Genomic DNA, 15228 nt, shown 5'->3' with positions numbered 1-15228 from the left:
CGTGCAGACGTACTAGACGTTGTGACAGGTATTGGTCAAACCTAGACCGACGGATGCGGAATGTGCTGGGCCGTGCCAAGAGCACCGGACGATGGCGGAACGGCAGCGTAGCACTGTTATCTCCGTGGGGCGCTGACAAAAGCCATGTTTTTGAGACGGCGCGAGCGGAAGCGCACAAGGAGGAGTGAAATGGCCTGAGCCGGGAGAAATCGGGGGGTGGGCGTGGCGCCCAAGGTCGAGAGAAAAACAGCTTCCGTTCGTGCGTGGCCCTCGGCGAAGTTTGTGCTTGCGACAGATTCGTGCGTGGACCTCGGCGGAGATAAGGCTGCGACAGCTTCATGCGGCACAGCAGTCATCAAGGTAGAGAAAAGATCGGCAAACTTATATGGCAGGAGTTGACGGAACGGCCTCCGAGACCAGAGAGGGGTCGGGAATAGAACGGGTGGGGCAATACAGGAGGGCGTCTAAGGCAGATCAGGCGGCGAGAGCTCGTAGCTGCCGCGCCGTTAGTGGCTGACGCAGGGCAACTATTCTTCGTTGCTGCCCCTGACTGGGATGCAGCGATCCTCCGCACGGCGATCTACGTGATGTGCGACGGGCTAAGCGGCAGGGTGGGGGCGGCAAGAGAGCCGTCGGCCCGAAAAGTGACCCGAAACGGGAAGGGTTGAAGCGGATGGCTGGTGTCAGCCGGGAGAGCTGATGTGCAGCAGAGGCGATGAGGCTGTAGGATTTCTTCTGGAAGGCCCATGCAGCATCCCTCCGGCCGTTCAACGGCCCATTCGGTCGCTTCGGGGCTGCCGACGCTACTTTGAGGCAGTTCCCTTCCTGAACAAGTAATTAGCACGGAGGGCCTTGCGCTGGTGGGCGGGAGCAGAGTCAGCCTGCATCCGAGTCCCCTTCTTGGCGACCCGCGATCTGCGCCTCGCTGCAATCTGACTGGCTATGACATCGAGATGGGGCAGAGGGGAGCATAGCGCAGCCTCCTGGCGGGTCCATTGCCGCTGCCTTGGACGCCTGGACGCAGTGGATATAGACGTTGTGTTGGGTCCGCGCTGGCCAGCGCTACAACACCTCTCTTTCTCTCTCCCGCCGCCATCATGACGACCATACAGGAGCTGCTGATCGAGACGTGGGTCGAATATGGCATCTCCACCGTCCTTGTCGGCATGCGTCTCTTCACCCGCACCAAGATGGTCGGCGGCCGCCTGCAGTGGGACGATTACTTGATGATCCTCGCCTGGGTGCGCTCGCCAGCCCTCAGTGTCGGTGCCATGCTGACTCTTGCCAGGCTTTCTTCACCATGATGACCGTGTGCGCCCACATCGTCAGTCTCAACGGCGACAATAGGGCCATGACCAACGAGCAGCGCCTCTCGCTTCCACCAGCCGAGCGCGACGCCAAGATCCTGGGCTCTAAATTCTTCCTCTGCGGCCACATCACCTATGTGTCGACCATGTGGACGCTGAAGCTCTGCATGCTGCTTTTCTTCCAGCGCCTGACCCGGGGCCTCGCTGCCGAGAAGCTCATCAAACCAGCCATCGCCGTCGTAGCAACAACGTGGCTGGTCGAGTTTCTCACCCTTCTCCTGACCTGCCGCCCGGTGAGCCACAACTGGCAAATCTATCCGGATCCTGGAAGTGCGTCCTCTGGCCCCCCTCGGCAAGCGCAACGGGCTGATTTGAACAGAGCTCTGCACGCACGAAAGCCCTGTGTGGTACATCGTCCAGGTCGTCTTCAACGTCATCACTGACGCCGTCATCGTCCCGATTCCCATGCCGGTGAGAACACTGCAACCCACACTGCGCGATTTCATCTAACTGTCGCAAAGCTTGTCATCAAGGCCAAGGTCTCGACATTAAGAAAGCTCGGGCTCGTCGTCCTGCTCGGTGCTGGAATTTTCGTGATGGTGGCTGCAACTCTGCGGGTGGTCTTCGTGTTGAGCGTCAGTAAACAGCGCCGTGGGTTGGGGCGGGATCAGGAGCTGACGGCATGCAGAACGCGGCGCCATCCGAGCCGGCCATCTGGGCGATGCGCGAATGCTTCGTGGCGACGTTTGTGGGCAATGCGCCCATGATCCGTCCCATGTTCACCAAAAAGTTCTACCAGGGCGGGTACCAGGACAACGACGTTTCGCACGGATACACGAATGGATCGGTGCCGCTCGATGCGTACGGCACGGCGGGCAGCAAGAATGTCACCAACCGCTTTTTCGGGTCCAAGTCGGGCACGCAAGTCGACATCGAGAGCGACAGCACCGAGAACATCATCGAGGCCGGCGGCTCCAAGTTGGATCCTGGCTCCGAGTTTGGCATTCGCGTGCAGCGCTCGGTTGCGGTCGAGTCGCAGGGCGCCCCGTCGACATTGGGAGACGACGACAAAAAGCACCACTGGACGCCATAGCTGGGCAGGTTGCTGCGGCGGAGAGGGACGGCGAAGAATATACCCGAGATGGAGTTGGTTTTGCTGGTAACGCGGGTGAGCCTGTGTTCTTTTTTCACTTGTTAGCGCCTTTTTTTCGTTTCATAATACCCTATTAGAGATCAGCCATGCTTATGGATACGTCACATCTTGGAAACGTGTTGTGAAGATGGTGAATTCCGGCGCGCGTCGGCACAGGCGACCCACTGGAAGCCGGCAACCGGCAAGGACAACGTCGGATAGCGCGGCGCGGCGACGCGTACCCCGACCAATAGCGCGACGTGAAGAAGGAAGCAACGGCTTGGTCGGCCAGACAGAGCAAGGAAAACGAGGGAGCTAGGCCTGAACGGGACTGGGAGCGGCACGACAAGCTTTGACAAGCTTAGCCAAGCTTTGCACAGGGTCTAGATGACGCCACGCATACCAGGGAACTCTTCAGCTGCTCCCGTCTTCCCCGCTAAACACGGCACCATCATGACGTTCCCGGACTCTTCAAATCCCCCTTTCCTGCTGCTGCTGGCAACGGCAGTCGCAACTCTCGCCGCTATTGCTATCCATCACTTCTACTGCCGCCAGCCGTGGATTCAGCGCACCAAGAACATGCCCGAAACCATAACCAAGCCCGTCTCTGACCTCTGTCATGCCTCACGTTCGGTGAGCACCCTCCTTGCCGAAGACCCGGCTCTGGCCCCTGGAGAAGCTGCCTCGCAACTCTACTCAACCCATCCAGTGAGCGTCCTGGACACTAGCCCGCCAAAGCATCGTCGCGTTGCTACCCCGGAGGAACTCGGCCATGCCCTTAGCTGCGGCAATTTTGGAGACGTAAGACCCAGCGAACTGTTCTTACGAATTTGGCACGATGCTCTCTGTACCCTCGATCATGACCCGCTTGCCGGCGTCGTGAGTCCGCCTCTGATGGGCAGCTCCGGCATATTGCCGCTTACCGTCATCAGCGCCCTGCCTGACATCTGCCGCCACATGGTGAGTTATGCTACTGTTATCCTCGGCTATTCGTCTTGACTTAATCTCGCTAGTCGAACCTCATCGCCAGGGCTGAGCACGAGGTCATCCTGGCAACCAATTATTGGAAGGAGTCCAATGCCAGCCGCCTCATCACTGACTCGCTGAAAGAGCTCTCCAAGAGGGCTGGAAGGCGGAAGCGAAGGGCTGTAGTCAAGATCATCTATGATCGTGGGAGCGCGAAGCAGGTACGCCTTGTATGACAAGCATCCAACACACCACGCTTACCCTGCAAAAGGTCTTTGACAATCACCTCGACGTCAGCGAGTCTGAGCGTACAGCCCCGGGTGTCGGCTTACCTTCTGCTGATGAAATTCCTAACATCGACATCGAAGTCATCAACTACCACCGCCCGGTGCTCGGCACCTTTCACGCGAAATTCATGGTAGTGGACAGAAAGATTGGCATCGTCTGCAGCAACAACATCCAAGTGAGCAGCCTCGTTCCCCTGGAGTTTTAACTATAACTGACCAGATATTATTCAGGACAACGACAATCTTGAGATGATGACGCATCTGGAGGGCCCAATCGTGGATTCTCTTTACGATATGGCCTTGCTTACATGGCACGATGCCTTGAAGCCTCCGCTACCTCTTCTCACTATCAGCGAGGCTCAAAGCGAAGCAAGAGGCACTTTTGACTCGTCTTTTCTAGACATAGCCAGCCAGACTCCAGCCAATCGTACTAATCTCATTACTCGCGCCAGAGACAGCGGTGTACAGTTACCAGAGAATGAACCGGGCGATCCTCATTACGACGAAGACATGGCTTCGGAGCTTCTCCGAATGCAGGCCATCCTGACACCAACAAATGGAGAAAGCGTCATGAGTCTCGTCACGAAGCATCTGAGTAGGCAGCAGTGTCTCCACCCCGCCATGCCAAGCCAAGCTGATCAAGATCCAGATGAGGCGACTCAGCAGAAGCTCCAAGGAACAGCGCCCGAATGCGCGCCCGAAGACACTATGACACCTTACATCCCGCACGCCCGCCATGAGCCTTTTCCCATCGCCCTCGTGAACCGTAAGCCCTGGGGCGCCCTGAACCACTCTTCCGTCTACACGCCGCAGAATGAGGCCTGGCTATCCGCCATTCGCAATGCAGAATCAACTGTATTCATCCAATCGCCTGACATCAATGCGGAGCCTCTCATCCCGGCGCTTCTGGACGCCGTCAGGCGGGGGGTAGAAGTCACCATGTACGCGTGTCTCGGCTACAATGACCTCGGCGAGCTACTGCCGTTCCAAGGGGGCACGAACGAGATGATATCCCACAAGATGTACACGGAACTCGATCCAGATCAGCGGAAGCGCCTCCACATACACTGGTATGTCGGGAAGGACCAGACGAAGCCACTGCACAACAAGTTCAAGCAGCGAAGCTGCCACAGTAAGGCCCTCACCGTGTGCGGACCTGCAGTGACGATAGCTGACGAACCACGCAGTAAAACTAATGATAGTCGACGAGCATATCGGCATCCAGGGGAGCGGCAACCAGGACACGCAGTCATGGTACCACTCCCAGGAGGTGAACATACTGCTCGACTCTCCCGAGATATGTGCGGACTGGGTAGCAGGTCTTCGGAGAAACCAGAACACTCACCTCTACGGCGCCGTGTCGCAGGAAGACGGCATATGGAGAGACGACGATGGAAACGAAGCAAAAGGCGCTATTGGAATAAATCCGGGTCACATGTCTTGGGCAAAGGGGGTTGTGGGGGCAGTGAAGCGCGTGAAGGGGGATGGTGGCTTCTGAGTGCAGATTCCCATCTCCATGTATAGGGGGAGAAAAGCGAAGTTTGGCTCTGCTGGTTAGTTCGTCTATCTGAGTATGTAAGCAAGGGTGGGAGCACTTCTCTTCACATGTATTAGCCGGTGCTGCGGCGGCCCAGTCCGACGCGATCCTTGGTAGTTTTGTTTCACGTAAATGAATACTGCTATTTTGACAAGATTAGGCTGTGAATTGCAAGCTCACTATTCTGTTCGATTGAAATAAAAGAAACTGATTAAGCAAGTGTGATCCCCAGCGGCATTTCGAAGAAAAGGCCTGCCCGCTGATGAAAGTGGAAGGATGTATAGTCTCAGGTGTCGCATGCCCAACGTACATTAGAAGGAGAACATTATGAGTGACACCGCTTCATATGTCAACGTAAAAGCTCCAATCTTTAGACTTTAAAGTGCAGATTGAACCGTGCGCACAGTCGACGGCTTGGTGTCCTGACATGTATACCTTCCTCAGAGGAAGAAGAGGCCAGCAAAACCAGCCACACCGACGAGACCACCAGCCACGTTTTTAACTGCAGCTGCACCAGTGTAGGCAGCCGGAGCGCTGGCCGGGGTGCCGGCTGGAGTACCATAAGGGGTTCCAGCCGGGGTAGTGGGTGTACCGGCGGGAGTTGTGGCCGGAGGAGATGATGCAGCGGAGCTGGGGGCATAGCTCGGGGCAGAGCTCGCTGCGGAGGAAGCCGCCGAGGAGGCTGGCGACGATGCAGGTGAAGAACTAGGGGCGGACGTGGCGGGAGCGGATGTGGCAGAGGACGCAGGAGCAGAAGAGCTACTACCGCCGGAGAGACCGCACGGGTTCGAGGGAGCTGTGACGGTGACACCGACCGATTTGCAGAAGCTGACGAGAGTATCCGTCAAGCCTACGGAAATAACAAGTCAGCCGATCTTATTTGACTAAATATTCCCGGGGGGAGCTGACCAGGGATGTCGCTGGGGCTGCAGGATCCAGGGTTTTTGCAGAGGTAATCGACGACAAACTCCTGACCCTTGGTGCAGGAGCACTCATAGTACGAAGATTTGCCCGCATCGCTCTTGCACGGATCACCGTCGACTCCGGTCAATCCAAGTTCCTGAAATTGATCGGACTAACCGCGTGGTGTTAGTTTGCGGATGCGTTTTACGAGTAAGTGGTGTAAACTTACGGCGCAGGATGAGAGCAACAGCCCCAAGTCTTGGGCGGTAGCAACAGCGCTGAGCGCAGCCACGGTGGCGAATGCGAAAGTCTTCATATTGTTGTTGATGGAATGCTGTAGTTTCACAGGATCACTGGAGAGCGAATGATGAAGGGAAGGGAGATGCGGACGTTGAATTGACTTTAAGTACCAGTCCACTTGCTTTGATACAAGGTTCTAACCGCCCATTCAGCTACGAGCAAGGCATAAACCTTGTCTGAATGTCCATCTTGCAGCTGAGCCCATGCTGGACGACAGCTGAATTCACAGCGTGATTGGTGGTCACTGAAATACGAGGCGGAGGCCAAACAGGAATAACTTTGGGCGGGGGAGTAGCAGCAACACCATAGACCGAGGCATGAAAAAGCGACTGGTTCGATGCTCGATAGTGGTAGGAGGAGAAGGTTTGATGACTTGTCGAATTGGGGATGGGGCGTGCCTCGAATCTGGGGAAGTGCAAGGGGTAATGTGGAGGATCTACGATTTAAGCTCATCTCCTCGGCTCCCGCTGTCCATCGCCGCCTCTTTCCTCTCACTCAAGTCCACTTTTAAGCGCCATGCCTGCCGCCACGTCCAACGTGCATCCCGAGACATGTGAAGCCCGATTCCGCTGCACATGTGACCGTCGTTCTCACCGAGCCAGTCGCCGTCGCCGGCTTTCTCTCCGCTCTTCACTGACCTTCTACTTCGGGAATAACTGGTTTCGATGTCTCTAGCCCCCGCAATGCGCTGATCGCAATGAACCATAGCAATGACATTGCTATGACGCTCCGTCGACTGTTTGCGCGCCTTTGCTGCTGAGCGTCTACCAAGTCCATATCGGTCCGCAATCAGGTAATCTTGTTATGAGCCGTATACACTTGCACTGCCTGAACAGTGCCTCGGCCTGGATACCATGCATAAATAATAATGCGGTAACCTCCAGTCTGAGACTGCCACCCAGCCCATCCGTGCCACAGTGGATTGTAAAAGATTGGAGTCCTCTGTACCCGGTGAACGACACTACACTCTACAAACATGGGCAATTGAAATAAATGCCTGGATGTGAACATACCTTTTTATATCTTATGAATACATCCGTATTGCAGTAGTGTACTATGCTGCTAATTAGAGAGTTTCGGGAGAGTCAGCTTTGTGCACCCGCTGTGATGCGATCGACGATGCCGCCACGAGGCGAAGGGCGCCAGATCAACGCGGCTGTCCTATAGCTTCTTTATTAGTGTGTCATGGGTGCCCATCAGTCAGTTGACCTTTAGTAAGTTATTTTTTTATACCGTTACTTGATCCTTGTATTCAAATAAACTCAACAGCCACGCTCTCTCGCTCTACTTAGCAGGGTCCCGAAGAAGCTGTAGAGTTCGATTGGAGTCTAGAATGCTGCCGACCCCTGATAAGTAGGAGTGGAACACTCTAGAAATGATTTGCTCGAGACCATACGAGTCGAGCCGCAAGCCGTGGCAATAGAATGCGAAGTTAATGGGTATTCACTTGACAGCTTAAACAGACGTCCACGCTGTCCTCTTTAATGTTTGCAATGGCCTGCATTGGCTACCCGCCTCGTCTGGAATGCAAACCAATGTGGTAGGCGTCGATGGTTCTTTTAAGCTTGTCTCATAGTCTTCTGCACAAACTTTGTCTCTACAGTTCTCCCGTTGCTGCAAGAGCTGCCGGCCAGTGCGATACTGCTTCAAAGCTATTACTGACTTTACCTAATTCGGTATGAGCTTGAAGTTTGTCAGTGCCAAGGAACGAATTATTGTCTCTAATTTGCCATGTCTTACATGTGTAAGATGTGGAAATATCCTTATCCAGACATGACGCGCCTAATGATCCTTCGAGTCAGTTCCACGCTCCTTCAAACAGCATCTACGATTGGGAGCAAAACTTACTCAGCAGTGTGTTGGGGCTAGCCCGTTTCGTGCCGACCCAAAGATTCAAGTCAGCCGGACGGCTCATCTGTTGAACAGTTGAAAAGAGGGGGGCTGTGCATCATGGAAGATGCGTGTGCGTAGCTTTTGGACCCGGCGATATGCGATGGGCGCGAATCGGCGTCTATCCCTGGACCACAATCGACATCACGATGGATCACTTGCTGACACGGTCCGCGCAGCCGTTTGGCGCCTGATTTCAAGGCCACCATGGAAACATTTGGGGCGGAGCGATTTTCAGGGTTTTTATGGGAAAGTGATGGCCGTATTGCTGGGGCGTGCTTGCGGGATGATCGCACCTCCCGTCCGCAGGCACTGACCCTGTGGCCTGTGCCGCCGCTCTGCAATGTCTAAGCCCCCGAGCTCCCAGACTCCAAAGCCAATCATACCCCAAGCAGGCCATGGGCTCACGTGTGGAGCGATAGCCACCCAGAGGCCCAAGTCTTGGTGGCTAAAGCTTCAGCACGCCAACGGATACCCTGATTCCCGTCGCAGTGGCTCTCGGATTGCGATCCACTACCAATGCAACCCAACGGCACCCTTTGCCCAGACGGTAGCGGTGACGCGTGGCGGCTATACCACCTTCCACACTCCCGGTCTCTGGTCGTTGGATTCCCGATCGTCAATGTCAATCTGTGTATCAATACGGTCTGCCGAGAATTGGGCTCGCTTCTCCTGAGTGTCGTTTCGCCTCGGGGACTCGGCCATTTCCCTACCCTCCGCCCGCCTTCGCCGTCTCCGTTATTTTGACCGGTGCCCCGCCAGCGTACCTGATCACATATTTCGTTCGATGATCGAGGCGGAAAAGTTGGGTCGCTGTGCCTCACCCGTTGAACCGTCCGAGTTAACCGAAATGAACTGATGTTTAGCGAGCGATGGCTCTACTACCTCGGGCCAACCCCTCAATTCTATGTGGCCTGTTGCACTCGAGCCGAGACGGAGGGCGAACTGTGGCAGATGAGCGTGAAGAGGGTGTACATCATCTATTCCAAGTCATGATCCCTGCTGCCCGCTGTGACGTTACCGACCTTTGCCTGTCTCCCGCGCGCCCTCCGCCTTATTCAGGGACCACCCGATGCGGCGCTTTTCAGAATGATAGCAATTAGTGGACCATGGCCCCACTGCGACGTCGCGCACCAGGGCTCGCAAGGAGCGCGCTTTTGCATGAGAGGTTGTACCATATGCTGTCTAATATGTAGCGCTGTTATTCGTAAGTCATACAGAGGTGCGTGCAGCTCACCTCACGAAATGGGTATCTCTGTTCCTGAAAATCAGCCCCCATCCACATACCCCGTCTAGTATATGCCGCCCATTGCGCCCATGGCACCACCCCCGCCCCCACTATTCCCCTCCGATTTGTCTAATTCGCCTTTGTTATCTTCTAAGCTGTTGACGAATTGCTGCTGCATGCTTCTATGCTTCCCGGTCATGACATCCAACTCGGCAAACCGGTTCCTTGCAAGACTGATATTGACCCTTGCAGCGTTAAAAATCTGTTCTGACGGCGGGATCGACGCTGCTAGGTTGGTGTTCTCGGTGAGACGAGTGATGAAGAACATAAAGCGGCCAGTCTTGATCTGCATCTCAGCAAAGTTGGCGTGAGAGGGTGGTAGGGCCGTGTGTTTGCTGCAGAACGGTTAGTACTGGCACTCGCTCGGAGAGTTGGATGACGTACGCCATGGATTGTTTGTGGGTCTTGAGAATGCTCGAGATGCGCTCAAAACGGTCGGTGAAGGGGTTGCTGGCCTCGGTGCCGCGCGTGACGTGTGTAACCATGAGGCAGGTCGTGCGCTCATACAGAATCAACTCCCTCGCGTCGATGACCTCGGCCAACTGGCGCAGAAGAGACTCAATCACGCCGGCATTCGGAATGAGGTAATAGATGATCTGTGTCCACGCCTTGTACAGGCTCTGGTCCCAAATGCTGGTCGCAAAGAACTCGACCGTGTCGCCAAATCCAAACTCAACACTAGCCTGGCGGATGTAATCGGCGCGCTCCTCGAAGAGCGAGAGACGCAGACGGGCCTGGACAAGGTCCATCTTGTGGATCAGACAGAAAATCTTGGCATTGGGCGACGATTCGGCGAGGGCGGCGATGATGTTCTGGTACGACAGCACGTCCGAGGCAAAGTCACGGGATTCGATGTCGAAGACGAAGATCAGCACAGCGACAGACGAGAAGATGTGGTGGCGCTGGTGTGTGAGATAGTTCTCGACGAAGCCATCCTGCCTGGGACGCCGTCAGCCACGTCCGCTTGGGTTGGGGCGGGACGGCTTACCCGCCGCAGTCCCACAGGTTGAGCATCAGGTTGCCCATGAACTTGATGTTGCTGTGCTCGACGTCGATGGTCGCGCCCAGGCGGCGCACGTCTTTGGCGACATAGTTGCTGAAGACGATGGAGCGCATCGACGACTTGCCGGCGCCGCTCTTGCCCATGAGCAGCACCTTGCGCTGCTTCTGCTTCTTGCCAATGTTCATCTTGCCGGGCTAGCGCGGGGCCGGTGTCGTCGGGCGGGCGGTTGGGGGATGGGCGCGGCGGGCAGTCGGTGGTGTTGATGGGCAGCGCATGACGACGACGCCGCAGCTCGCCGGCGGTCGGAGCTCTCACGTGCAGGCGCCTCCCCCTTGCCCGCACGCGCACTCCCGTCCAAGACAAACGCATGGGCGCAGATCGGAAAGCCAGACCTCAGCGCATCATTAGGTACGTTTGGATTACTACAGTTTTGATTTATTCCAGCCAACCCTCCGGTGACATGCCGTGCCAAACCCGCTCCGCCAGGATATCTAAAGGTATGAAAAGCAAGTGTGACCGCCGCTCTCGCCTTCCAATTTCCCTGCTGCAGAGCAATTCCCTCCTTCGGATGCGACGAGCACGTGCGAGCAACATATGGACAAGAAAGAAGTACGCGAAGCGATTCGGGAAAGGGTCCGAGCGCGCCGGGTCGACGCGCTGCGGAGCGCAATAAAAATCGAATAAAGTGGCGTAGAGAAGGGGCAGGCTCTCCAACGCAGCCGCCAACGAAAGAAAAAGACAAAAAAAAAGTATGAAGCCTCCTGCTGCTGCGCGTCGTCCAGACGCAAAACCTTGAATAAGGAAATGGCCAATGAGGGAAAGGAGGGGTATCATTTAGAAAACAGTCCCGTCGGACAAGATCATGATCGGCGGCTCTTTCGTGTTCGGCCGCGAGACTTCGGCTATTTCTCGACCACCCTGTGTCTGGCATTAGCTTCCGTATGCGGCGTCGGTTGCGCAGTGCACTCACCTTCCAGCTGCCAGCCTCGAGCATCTGCGCTAGGCTTAGCTTGTCCGCGCCCACCAAGCCAAGCAGGCCGTTGACCTCGTAGAGCAGTTCGTCGAGGAAACCGACCGTCACCGCCCGCCACTCGACGATCACGTCGTCGTCCGCGGTGAACATGGGCACAACCTCGATGCTCGGCTGGCCCTTGACCTGCGCATTCTTCTGGTATTGCGCCAAGCCTCGTTTGGCTTCCTCAGGCTTCAGGGTGAGGAGACCGGTGTCGATCAGGAGCCCGCCGTTGCGGTACTCGGGGAGACCGGTCAGCAGATGCTCTCCTGCGAAGTGAACGTTCATGAGCTTGTTCATGGGCACCATCAACGAGTAGCAGAGCCACTGCGTCAGCTTGTGGAACGGCACGATGTTCTCCCACGGGTGCGTGGGGTGCGAGGGCATCACCGAGCAGGGCCATGCGTCGCCGAGCGAGATGCCGTCGATTTGGGTGCGCGTTGCGGGCCAAATGGGCCCAAGGCCGTCCATGAGCACCTTCCAAAGCGTTGGAACGGGGACGATCGGGACAGAGGAGGCCTGAGTGGAGGGGTGAGAGAGGAGGTAATCTGCGCGGTGTCAGCGTGGAGAATGCCGCGTACGGACGAAATTACGTACCCAGCATGTTGCCCGGGCGAGCATCAGCGCCAAAAATTTCTGGGTTCTGCAGAGCGTCGCCCAGCCGCACGAGGAGATTCGTGCGGCCCTCAAGCCCGCTGAGGATGTTCTCATCCGTGACCTGCAGCCCGCGGGCCATGGCCTTCTCGTCCAGCTTCTTGAGGCCTGCAGCATCCACCCGGCAGGGCTCTCCCGAGTTGCTGCTGAAGAGGCCGGCCTTGAACATTTCCAGGCTTGCCACGGCCAGGCCCTCGCTGCGCCTGTAGATCTTGCCGGACTCTTTGCTGCGGTACTGCCACTTGGTGCCGGCGCCGGCGTCGAGAAGGACGGAGACAACGAACAGGTCGATCAGGCGACGGGTGCGCTCCTGATTGTCGACACTGGACGGCCAGGTGGCCATGAGCTGATCGATACGGGGGCGCCCGCCAACCTCGAAGTGCTGCCAACGGCCGTGGGGCGGGATCGAGGCGTAGTCGCCGGCATAGTCGCGCTGTGGCAAGCGGGTCAGAGGCGCTCGGCGGGACAGGGCGCTGTGCACCTACCTTGATGATTGAGACAACGTAGGCAGCCGTGTCGTTGAACTTGGTCATGTCTACGGTGAAGTGCTTCAATTGGTTCTTCTTGGCCTTGTCGAGGACCAGGCGCGAGCGGTCGCGCACGGCATGGATGCTGCGCAGGTAGCCCGCGGGATCGAGAGCCGGGTCCGGGGCCTTGGGGAGGGGGATGTCGGGGATCTGGGGCTTGGACATGGTGTTGCCGTTGGCGGAGGCTTTGACGGGTTTGACGCTGCCGTTGGAAATGGTGGAGGCAGCATCAGTAGCCTGGGCGGCGGGCTGAGGCGCCTTTGAGTCCTTCTTGCGGTTGAACAGGCCCATTGCGGACGATAAGGTGCGCTCGGGCTGACAGCAGCAAGTGACAAACAAAGAGGAACAGCAGCGATGGAGGAGTTGAGCTGGCGGACCCACCCAGAAGAAGCAGGAGGAGACGGACGCGAATCAGCAGTGAGCCCCTCTGCAGACGGCCGCTCCCGACAGAACAGATTATCGCAGGAGAGGAAAGTGTTTCAGTGGATGCGAACCTGTCAAGGTGGGCACGACGGGAGACCAGGTTGTCGCACGGGGCCGCGGCCACTAGTAGATTATTTTGGCCGGGGCCAGGGGGGGAACGATCTGGCGGGCGATTGCGGCTAATGCTAAGTGGTGGTCCCAAGAGCTCCTCGTCGACCTGCGGCGGCCTGCCGCTCCAAACGACCGCGCTAGTGCACATGCAGGAACGCTGCTGACGAGAGTAGGTTCGCAGGCTGGGGGGCATCCGCAGATCGGGCCCTCCTCCACTCGCAGAGCCACCCGCCCAGTCACCGCGCCCTCGCCCACGGCTCTTGGACACAGACGGCGCTCGCAGTCGCTATCATCCCCCGCCGGCGGCCGCCTACTGCTTCCTGGGCCGGCGCCCATGTGGCCGCACGCCCATGAATCGCGCTGTCGCGCCACAGCAGGGTCGCCCAATTTGCCGCGTGCCGGTTCTTCCCACGGCGTAGGAATTCTGGCCACCCCACCGCGGCGGCGAGGATCGTGGGCGAAGGCTGCCGCTTCCGCGCACCGGCCGGGGCGCCGCTGGCCCCTTGCGCCGTCCATTTCGGGCGTGGTGCAATGAAATGACAATTCGCCCGTGAGCGGCCCGTCGCCAGACGCAGGCCCCATCACCTGCCTCGACCGTATGCCCAAACTTGCGCCGACACCGTGGCGGCCGGGCTGCGCGAATGCGAGTGTCCGCGGGACTGCGCCGCTGGCCCGGCCTGCAGACGAAGGGTGGGTGCTGTGGGCTGATGATCTGCGCATGGGTTTGTAGCCGTCGGCCATTTGCTCGCCGCAGGCCTCTCCGCCGTCGCCTAGATGCTGGAAGCCTCCCTGCCCCGTCCTCGATAAGCCGCCCGTCACGTGCTCCCCCATCTCCGCCGCCGGCCTTCTCAGCGTACGCCGCCGGCGCCCTCCAGCGCGCAGCAGCAATCTGGCGGGACGCGGTCGGGAGCCCTGCGTGCGACGCCAGGGCGGCGGATGTTTGTTGCGCTGCCTTGAGGGCTGCATTTCCTACAAAACGACGTTGCCATGCTACGCGTTAGTTGAGCATGCAAGCAAGGGCCCGCCCGCGCTGCGCGGGCGTCCGCCGTCCACTGCACCGCATCAGACGCGCGCATCGCCAACACGCCACCCTCTCCACCCTGCTTGATGTCTCTGTGCTGCAGCCCGACCACTCCGCCCGCACTGCCATCCGCCGTCTCTCCCGCCCGCCATGGATGATCTCATGAGCGTGGATTGGAACGCGCCCGCCGCGTCCGCCAACGCCCAGAAACCGAGGCCGCAGCAGCAGCCGCAGTCGACGCCCTCTTTTCCTTCGCTGAACCCGAGCCCGCTCCCCAGCTTGTCGCGAGGCTCGAGCCCGCTGTCGTCACAGCTCTCCGGCGCCGCGCCCACCTCCAACGTCGCCTTCCGCGGCATCAAGCCTTCCTCGAAGCCCTCGACCCCTGCGAATGACAGCTTCTCGTCGCTTCTAGGCTCCAAGTCGAACAAGCCAACAGATAATCTGTCGCTACAGGAGCGCCAGCGCCAATTGCAGGAGGAGAAGGAAAGGCAGCGCAAGCAGCTGGAGAGCCAATTCGGCGCCCCTGACAACGCCTTCTGGGACTCGTTGGGCAGCGGCCGGAGCACTCCCAGTGCCGCCGCCAGCGCTCCGCCGCCCGCGCAGCCGCCGGCGTTTTCAACACTATCTAGTACCATCAACAAGCCTTTCGCTGCCATCAATGCGCCTGCACACCGTGCATCTCCTGCCCCATCACAGGATGAAGATGATATCCTGGCCGCATTCAATTCGGAAGCTCCCGTTGACGCGTCGAGTCATTACCCGGTCCCGCAACCCCCAGCAAGCCGGGGGACTACCCCGAGCCAGGTTGCAACTCTAGGTAGCAACGGAGCAGGCTCTCGGGGCCAGGACAGTACAACATTCGGCGAC

The 15228-nt window shown here is 58.0% G+C and overlaps 5 protein-coding genes across 5 annotated transcripts; 2 read left to right on the top strand and 3 right to left on the bottom strand.

Moving 5' to 3' along the window:
- Positions 1–1097: 1097 nt before the first annotated feature.
- On the top strand, positions 1098–2400 carry LTHEOB_6252 (uncharacterized protein; the record flags this gene model as incomplete). Its single annotated transcript, XM_035515488.1, has 5 exons — positions 1098–1241; positions 1289–1637; positions 1687–1778; positions 1829–1942; positions 1996–2400. 5 exons carry the CDS (start codon positions 1098–1100, stop codon positions 2398–2400), a joined length of 1104 nt encoding a protein of 367 aa, XP_035372835.1.
- A 492-nt stretch (positions 2401–2892) lies between these two features.
- LTHEOB_6251 (Phospholipase D/Transphosphatidylase) lies at positions 2893–5190 on the top strand (the record flags this gene model as incomplete). The annotated part of the gene is made up of 6 exons (XM_035515487.1): positions 2893–3399; positions 3453–3626; positions 3677–3868; positions 3924–4287; positions 4342–4824; positions 4880–5190. 6 exons carry the CDS (start codon positions 2893–2895, stop codon positions 5188–5190), a joined length of 2031 nt encoding a protein of 676 aa, XP_035372834.1.
- A 479-nt stretch (positions 5191–5669) lies between these two features.
- Positions 5670–6448, bottom strand: LTHEOB_6250 (Cfem domain containing protein; the record flags this gene model as incomplete). The annotated part of the gene is made up of 3 exons (XM_035515486.1): positions 5670–6079; positions 6139–6304; positions 6362–6448. 3 exons carry the CDS (start codon positions 6446–6448, stop codon positions 5670–5672), a joined length of 663 nt encoding a protein of 220 aa, XP_035372833.1.
- Positions 6449–9614: 3166 nt separating this feature from the next.
- Positions 9615–10798, bottom strand: LTHEOB_6249 (Small monomeric GTPAse; the record flags this gene model as incomplete). The annotated part of the gene is made up of 3 exons (XM_035515484.1): positions 9615–9945; positions 9995–10549; positions 10599–10798. 3 exons carry the CDS (start codon positions 10796–10798, stop codon positions 9615–9617), a joined length of 1086 nt encoding a protein of 361 aa, XP_035372832.1.
- Positions 10799–11447: 649 nt separating this feature from the next.
- LTHEOB_6248 (uncharacterized protein) lies at positions 11448–13097 on the bottom strand (the record flags this gene model as incomplete). The annotated part of the gene is made up of 4 exons (XM_035515483.1): positions 11448–11531; positions 11584–12173; positions 12223–12712; positions 12765–13097. The coding sequence occupies 4 exons, from the start codon at positions 13095–13097 to the stop codon at positions 11448–11450; spliced, it is 1497 nt and encodes a 498-aa protein (XP_035372831.1).
- Between the last annotated feature and the right edge of the window lie 2131 nt (positions 13098–15228).

The sequence above is a fragment of the Lasiodiplodia theobromae genome, assembly GCF_012971845.1.
Source record: "Lasiodiplodia theobromae strain AM2As chromosome Unknown scaffold_18, whole genome shotgun sequence".
In the NCBI taxonomy this organism is placed as follows: domain Eukaryota; kingdom Fungi; phylum Ascomycota; class Dothideomycetes; order Botryosphaeriales; family Botryosphaeriaceae; genus Lasiodiplodia; species Lasiodiplodia theobromae.
The sequence above is the reverse complement of the archived record's forward strand: the minus strand, read 5'-3'. Positions and strand labels throughout refer to the sequence as shown.